Source organism: Microtus oregoni, unplaced genomic scaffold (assembly GCF_018167655.1).
Source record: "Microtus oregoni isolate MIOR12 unplaced genomic scaffold, Mior012 000009F_ref0000495, whole genome shotgun sequence".
Taxonomy (NCBI): Eukaryota; Metazoa; Chordata; class Mammalia; order Rodentia; family Cricetidae; genus Microtus; species Microtus oregoni.
Window position 1 is genome coordinate 10,279,739 of NW_024543068.1, and position 8,364 is coordinate 10,288,102.

The 8,364-nt window shown below is 44.5% G+C and overlaps 1 protein-coding gene across 3 annotated transcripts in view; it reads left to right on the forward strand.

Moving 5' to 3' along the window:
- The window catches only part of Vipas39 (VPS33B interacting protein, apical-basolateral polarity regulator, spe-39 homolog), a 28,924-nt gene extending 24,189 nt beyond the window's left edge, over window positions 1-4,735 (forward strand). For all 3 annotated transcript variants that reach the window (XM_041658603.1, XM_041658602.1, XM_041658605.1), the window contains 3 exons: window positions 198-287; window positions 680-784; window positions 1,849-4,735. In XM_041658603.1, coding sequence (XP_041514537.1) covers window positions 198-287; window positions 680-784; window positions 1,849-1,869 — 216 coding nt within the window. In that variant the 3' untranslated portion in view covers window positions 1,870-4,735. The remainder of the gene's footprint in view (window positions 1-197; window positions 288-679; window positions 785-1,848) is intronic.
- The last annotated feature ends 3,629 nt before the right edge of the window (window positions 4,736-8,364 follow it).

The following is an 8,364-nucleotide window of genomic DNA, read 5'->3' on the forward strand; positions in this document are numbered from 1 at the left end:
TAAGAAGGACTGTTCTTCCCCTTCTCCTGAGGCAGCAAGGACATGATGCATCACCTCATTTCCCACGGCAAAATCATGGTTCATAGTGGCACTGGCAGACATTGGGTATTGAATTCTTCCTCCTCCTCTAGAAATTATGTTTTTCTGCCTAGGGAGCCCTGTGTTTTCATCATTAATCAGAGTCCTTTCTCCTACAGATACTGCAGGACTATGTCAATCTGGTGGAAGATGTGGACACAAAGTTGAATTTAGCCACTAAGCTCAAATGCCATGATGTTGTCATTGATGTGAGTCCCCAAGAAGGAAACACTGAGTGAGGTCCTGGGTGGAGAGTCGGGGACACAGCATTTGCCCCAGATCCCGAAATATTTCAGCAGTCTTGACTGAATGGACCAGATAGTCCAGCAAGAATGAGTTTGGATACCAACACTCTTGTTTGTTTTCAGTCTTCCAACTGAGTTCTGTCAGCTTTTAGGTTGAATTTGGAGTCTTTAGAACTGAATCAAGCTGTACAAGCTCTGTAGGGTACCTCTCTTCAGGATGGGGTTCTGTGGATGCTGTACATCCTAACTGTAGTTTGTTGTCCCTTCCCTGAGCACAGGGGCAAAGAAACAGTGACATAAAGAGTGAGTCCCTCAGAGAAGGCTGAGTAGGGATTTGATTGTGTTTTGGTGTGCAGACCTGCCGAGACCTGAAGGACCGTCAGCAGTTGCTTGCGTACAGGAGCAAAGTTGATAAAGGATCTGTTGAGGAAGAGAAAATCGATGCCATTCTCAACAGCTCGGTCAGTATCTCCACTTACCCTCCAGTGAGCCTAGGAGACTGTTCACAAAATAGCATCAAGGGTCCTCTCCCAAGACCTAGACAGGTGCACTTAGCTGAGCTACATGGATACAAGACTCAGCTGTGAGCTGAAGTAGCAAAAGCAGTGTTCTTCACAACAGAAGTCACTCTTGAGATATGAAACAATAGAAGAGTAACCTAAGACCTCAACATGAAGCTTAGTTGTGAGCGCTGATCAAGGTTTAACCTAGCAGATAGCAAGAATTACAGAGCACATGATACGGACTCAGTATCCAGGCTATATGCTCCCTTAGGACATGGTGGTGACCTGCCTGTCGGCAATAAGAAGGGAATGAAATAGAATCAGTTGTCTGGGAAGTCCAGCCAGTTATCTCTCACAGTGAAATCGCTGAGCTTTTCACCACCATGGAACTTAGTATTAGGAATTTTGACACCTGTGCTTGCTCACTAGCGAATCTCTGCAGTAAGGAGGGCAGAGCCAGATTAACACTCTAAAATACAGAACAGGTATTTAATCTATCTATATCTGAATAAATGAGCTCTTCTTGGGGCTAGGGAGCACTTTACTCCATAAAGTGTGTGTGCATACACATGGATCTGAGTCCAGTCCCCAGCACCCACATAAAGGTTGGGCATGGTGGCACGTGCTTGTAAATCCCAGCTCTAGGGAGACAGAGCCAAGAGGATCCCTGGGACTCACTGGTCAGCCAGCTAGCTAGCCTAACTGACAAGTTCTAGGCTAGAGAGATCTTATCTCAGAAAACAAGGTGGATAGCATCTGAGGAATGATACCCACGCTTGAGAGTTTAACACAATCTCTGCTGATGCATGGCTACAGTCCTGACCCTTGGGAGGCTACAGCAGGGAGATCAGGAGTTTGATGTTAGCCTAGGCTATACACTAAGTTCAAGGCTAGACTGGGCTATGTAGAGACACCCAATCTCAAACAACAAAACAGCCCCCAATCCAATCCTTATTTTCGTTCCCTCTTTTATTTCGTGGTGATGAGAACTGATCATGCCTTTGTTGTTTGCTTTTCGACAGCAAATTCGGTGGAAGAACTAAGTGTCACTTGCTACCCTGAAACCTGCCTCACTTCTCATTTCTGCCTATGGAAACAGAGCTTTCTTCTTGGGAGGGTCACAGCATTCAACCACTTGAGCGTGTCATTCACAGGCAGTGCCTGCTGCTTTGGGGACAGAAACCAGCATCTGAGACATGATCTTCAGGCTGATCTGTGTGCACGGGACAGATCTAAAGGCCAGTATCTGAGGCTCACAGGAAGGATGCTCTGCCTCCGGTGCTTACCCAGGTGGGAGCCCATCCTGGGTAAGATGTCAGAGAGACATGACTGCTCCAGAAGGACATCTGGACTAAGAGCTACAGGTATCACAGGGTGGTCGTGACATTCCTCCCAGCCATTATGACCAAGGACCTGGTGTTGGACATTGGCATTTCTGCTCCACAGGAAGTCAGAACAGAACTAAATTGGCTCTTCCAGGGCCACAGGAAGGAGTACCAGTATTGCTCAGGACTTGCTGGAAACCAGATCATTTTTCTCAAGCACAGGGCCACACATCTTAGAACAGACTCTTCCTAGACATTGGGTATCTTCAGCCAGCACCCATCTGCCGTCCCTGTCCACTTTTCGTTCCTAACTTAGGGTCCCATTCTCATGTGCACACTGGGCGGTGTGCCATCTGCTTCACCTGGTCCTCGGCTTCGGCCTCAGTCTTCCATGGAGTTCATATTCACCAGTGCTGGAGCGCTCTTCTTACAGGCAAAAATCTTTCACAAGACTCCCCTGGGCTACTGTGGCAGCACTTTACTTGGATATCTCGATAGGGGTTTGTTCCCCACTTGGTCTGCTGGGGACTTCAGCCATGTTCTGCCCTGTGCCTCCTGAACTGGATTTCCCTGCACTCCTAATAAAACTGCTGCGGTCTTGGTGCCTCCTCTTCCCCATCTGTTACTCAGGGTATGGTGGGTCTTGTGTGCATCTGTGACCGCCCCAGCTGTCAGCACATGATGGAGTGTGACAGTGTCACCGTGAGGCAGGAGACAGAAGGCCTGACTCTCCTCAGCTCTGCTGCTCACAGTCCAGAGCTGGGAAGTCCCTTACTCTGGGAACCCATCTTCATCTGTAGAAAAACCGCACTCTGGTCTGCGACTGGAGCGTTCTACAGGCATGAGGAGTGGGTGAAGTGGTAGGAAAATCAGCCATGCACACAGTCTAAGACAGTGTGCTTCTTAGCTGGAGGCAGTTTGGGGCTGCGGGAAATATTTAGCAACGTCTGAAGGCGTTTTTTATTGCCATACTTAGGTATATTGTAGATATGCTGTTATGTGCAGAAAAGGCCCCCATAGCAAAGGATTATCCTGCTTAAAACATTCGTAACAGCTGTGTTATACCCTGCTTTAGGGTTGGAGAGATGGCTCCGTGGGTAAGAGTGCTTGCCACCAAGTCTGGGGAGCTGAATTTAATCTTTAGGTCCCACACGGTAGAAGGCAAGAACTGACACCTGTAAGTTGTCTTCTGACCCTCACATGCTTGCGCGCACACACACACACATGCGTGCATACAAATATTAAATAAAAAATCCTTTTAAAAGGATCAGTTCCCAGCTTCTGCATTTAGCAATTATCTACAGCTCTAGGTAGCCTCATCCTTTGTCACTTTCCTGAGTATCGTTTTTACTCTTGAAGAAATGAGTTTAATTACATCAGACTTCAGTAGAGAAGCAAAACCAGGAGGGGTGCAGATAGGTTAGATCTCTCCAACCTCACCACATACTTCATTCTAGGGATTTGGTCCAAGTCAAGACCAAATTTGGCTACCAGTCTGTATCAAGTGGTTGCTTTTGTGTCTGGGGATGGAGTTTGGGTTTTATAGGGAAAGCAGTGAGGGAGGGAAGGTGGCTGTAAAGTGAGGGGCAGTAGGGATGAGCTAGAACAGGAGTCACTGTCTGAGTCAGGGCTACAGCTGTGGTGAAATCTGGACAATAGTAACCTGGGGAGGAAAAGGTTTATTCGGCTTACACTTCCTTATCACCAGTCATCAAGGAAGTAAGGACAGAAACTCAGACAGGGCAAGAACCAGGAGGCAGGAGCTGATGCAGAGGCTGTGGAGGGGTGCTGCCTTCTGGCTTGCTCCCCCGTGGCTTGCTCAGTCTACCTTTTTATAGAACCCAGGACCACCAGCCCAGGAATGGCACCACTCACAATGGACTGGGCCCTCCCTCACTAATCTCTAATTAAGAAAATGCGGTACAGGCTTGCCTGCAGCCTGATCTTAGGATGAGGGTCTCTCCTATCAGTTAACTCTAGCTTGTGTCAAGTTGATTTAAAACTTGCCAGGGCAGTTCCAGAGTGGGACACATGCTCCAACCTTAGAATAATATCCTGCAGGAGCAGCTGGTTTTTGTCGCAAAGTCAAAAATGCCCTAGCCCAGGAGTGAGCACTGAAAGAGGATCCAGGAGCAGGCCGAGCAGTTCCAGCCAGCCAGAGTCATGATGCGGCCCTGCAAGCTGAAACGGGAACTGGCTGCCATTTCATTCCCACATTCTAGACTCTTCACAAAAACATCCCAGAAACACGAAAGAAAGAGGTTCTAAGATACATTTCAGTCCAGCCAAGTTCACATCACAGCTACAACATGGAGTCCCCATTTTTGAGGATGTAAAAAAGAACACCTAGAATTCATGTCTGCAGGGTGCTGCATTGGTCCTGCAGGACTGGCAGGTTTTGAGTTCCTCTTTCCTTTGGAACAGAAAACAGCGCTTGCAAGAGCAGGATGTGACATCTACTGTGTCACATTCCTGTAAGGGGATAGGAGAAGCCAATAGATAGCAACTAATGATACAAATATATTATGTATACAACACAACATTCTACATCCATGTATGCCTGCATGCCAGAGGAGGGTGCCAGATCTCATTACAGATGGTTGTGAGCCACCATGTGGTTGCTGGGAATTGAACTCAGGACCTCTGGAAGAGCAGCCAGTGCTCTTAACCACTGAGCCATTTCTCCAGCCCTGCAATTATATTTTTATGAATTGTCTGAAATATATAAATTCATATGTAGGAAACATTGGTGACTCCAGGAGGTTGGAAGTGGGAAAGAATTGAGAGTAATTGCTTAATGCAAATAGAATTTCTTATGTGGCATATAAAAATGTTTTTGAAACAGGTAGTCACACAACATTCTCAATGTAATAAAGAATTATTTGTTTTAGAATGTTACGTGAAATTCACCTAGTTTTTTTTTTTAATCTAATGAGATTTAGAGACTGCGTAGTTTAATCTCTGATTTTAGCCTTGATGACTACGAGATTGATTATTGAACATAAAAAGACTGGGTAGTGCCAAGGGCTAGAGAAGCCGTGTGACAGAGCGCTTGCCCAGCAGACGCAAGGTTCTGGGGGCTCCAGCGCCTCACATTCCCTTTACAGAGTGTTATGTAAGGCACATCCCTGCAGGCTCACCTGCATGGAAACTGAGTCACGGGAGTCACACTCAATGAGTCATCCTTCCCAGAAAGGGACTGAGGGTATTGTTACCCAGCATGCACAGTTCCTGGTTCAATCCCAGGCACTAGGGGGAAATCATTAAATAACTATCTGCTTTTGTAATGGCGTAAATGAATGTAAACAGATTGTAAAATATATACACAGCTTTAATGGGGAAATTAGACTTACAGTACCACGGTTCCCGCGGCTGGGACCAGCCTGGTAATGAACTCCACGTAAAACCTGAGAGAGCTTAATTTTAATCAGAGAAAAAAAAACAGAGTTTAACACAGCTTTTGGCTGTTAGTTGGTGGCGTGCTGTAGAGAGATTTCCTGATTCGGCATCAGCAGCAGAAAAAACGCTGCGTCATTTTAAAGCGCGACTTCCTGGAGCTGTGCTGCCAGCATGAACTCTGGCTTTAAAGCATTTCAATGGATTTTATGGGACTGGATGTTTGTGTTCCCGCTTGGGATTGGAAGGAGAGTGCTCTGAGACCGTGCTGATGGCTCAGCGCTCCCCGCCTGCACCTGGGCAGACAGCAGAATCAGGCTTAGGCAGGCGGAAGAGCATGGTGGATTCCTGCCGCCATTCAGAGACGTGTTTTCAGACTGCGCAGTGCTCTGCGTGTCAGATTTGGCTGTAACTTGGATGAAAAGAATTTCTGTGCTGCACGCTCAGTCTCAGAATTAAAGTGCTGAGAGCCGCTCCTACCTGGCGGCCCCAGAGCTAGCACAAAATGGTACGTCCTCCATTTTGAAATTTTCCTGACTCAGCAGCAGGAAAAAACTGGCTGTTTTAAAATGCTGGCTTTCTGGGCTGTGCCACCATTGGAATCTCTGTCTGGCTCCTGTAGGAGACAGAGCTTTTGAATGGAGCATTTGGAGTAAAGTGCTACAATTTGTTTGATGGCAACTAGACTCGCTGTGTGCCTAAAAGGAAGTCATTGTGTGCTGTGGCTCAGAGGCACAAGCAGCTCCACCATGCTACTGGTGCAACGTGCAAGGATCAGAGGCATGAGCGGCTCCGCCATGTTGGACTGGGAAGGGCAAGCAGGCAGTACCTGTTTTTGACCTAGGAATTGTCACAGCTTAGATTCTTAAGTGCTTAGTGATTTAAAGTCGCAAAACAAAGTGCTCCTGGATAGTAAAAAAAAAAAAAAATTACAGATTCACAATAAAACAGATTCAGACACTGTTGGATGAATGTAAGTAGGCTTGGGAGAGAAGAAAAACAATATAAAGAATAAAGTTAATGTCTTAAAAAAAGGGTAAAGTCTTTAAAGAGACAGAGTACAGATAGTTAAGAGATTAAAAGAAATAAAGAAAAATAAGCCACGTAAAAATGGAAAATTCACAGAGAGTCTGGATTATGTACATTGTGTTTTCTTTAAAATTTTTGACTGTGAAGGAGCTAAGTACAGAGAGACATTTCATTATATGGGCTGCCAAGTGGAACCAGAATGGATATCATGAGGGTATGATTTCAGAATTTGGGTCTAAGGATATGATGCTTTGGAAAGGGTCTTCTTTTGTTTTCACAGAGGATGTGACCCTGTGGATTGCATCTATTCCAATATGGTATGATAGACCTCGCCCTCCTGAAAGGTTGCCGTGAACACCCTCAAAAAATTACTTCACTCAACTGCCAACTGAGATAAACCTGGCACACAGGTTACACCTTAAATGATCTGATTAACAGTGCCCCCATTTAGCAGGAAGCAGTTTGGAGAGAAAAAACTGTGCCCATGTTCCCAAAATATTGTTTACAAATGTTCTTTTACATTTAAAAGGGGAAATGATATAGGTATGAATAATTTGCATTGGTATGGATTTTAAGGTCAATTTTGTTATATGTATATGTATTTCTGATCTTGATTAAGGTATTGTGATTGTGTAGTTCATTTTTAAAATGTAATGTATAATTAGGAAATATAGGTTGTTGATGGATAATCATAAATAATAGTCAAGTTTGTAGTCATGTTACTTAGATTTTCTAGATCTATAGAGATATATTTCAGATTGGCATTCTTCATATCTCTCAAAGGCTGTAGAATATGGCATTTAAAATATTTTAATAACTTAGGACTTTTCATGACAATGAGACATGTTTGCTCCTGGCGGCACCAATCTACTTCAAGAAGAAGATGGGCATCGAAGAGGATCCTTATGGAGCTTGATAGCCATTTGGGCAAGAAACTGCTCTTGCCTGGACTGTTGCATAAACTAGACACAGAGAACCCACAGAGAGAGGACTACTGAACTTGCCTAAAGGTGAGATGGTCTTTTGGGGTTCCTGAATCATGAAAGAGTCTGCGAGACATTCTGTAGGACACAGCAGAAAGTGACTGAACTGTCTTTGAAATTTCCTGCTTCATGGAAATGTCTGCTGGATACTATGGGCCTGAAGGCTGAAGATGGATGCCCCAACGGTACAGAGGAACTTTGGGTGACTATACAGGCAGCGAGATGTCTCTGTCATTTCTAGAGCTTTGGATCTCTTGTGTGCTTAGGTAATATTATATCCTTCTGGAGTCTTTGATGGAGTTGAAGAATGGTTAGTTGTAGTTATAGTTTTCCTTAGTTATGATAAAAGATAAAATAGATATAAATATTGTAACTGTAATTCTTGCTTAATATCTGTTTTGTTATATGTAATCTTACTATGTTAAAGTGAAAGCCTTTCTTTTTTGTTAATTCTTGCTTAATATCTGTTTTGTTATATGTAATCTTACTATGTTAAAGTGAAAGCCTTTCTTTTTTGTTTAAACAGAAAAAGGGGAAATGATGGGGGAGAGTCTTCTGTTTTGTGTTAATTTCATTGGTTAAATAAAGAGACTGCCTTGGCCCTTTAATAGGACATAAAATTAGGTAGGCGGAGTTAACAGAACAGAATGCTGGGAGAAAGAAGCTGAGTCAGAGAGTCGCCATGATTCTCCCACTCCAGACAGACGTAGGTTAAGATCTTCCCTGGTAAGCCACCTCGTGGGCTAAACAGATTATTAGAAATGGGTTAGATTAATATGTAAGAGCTAGCCAATAAGAGGCTGGA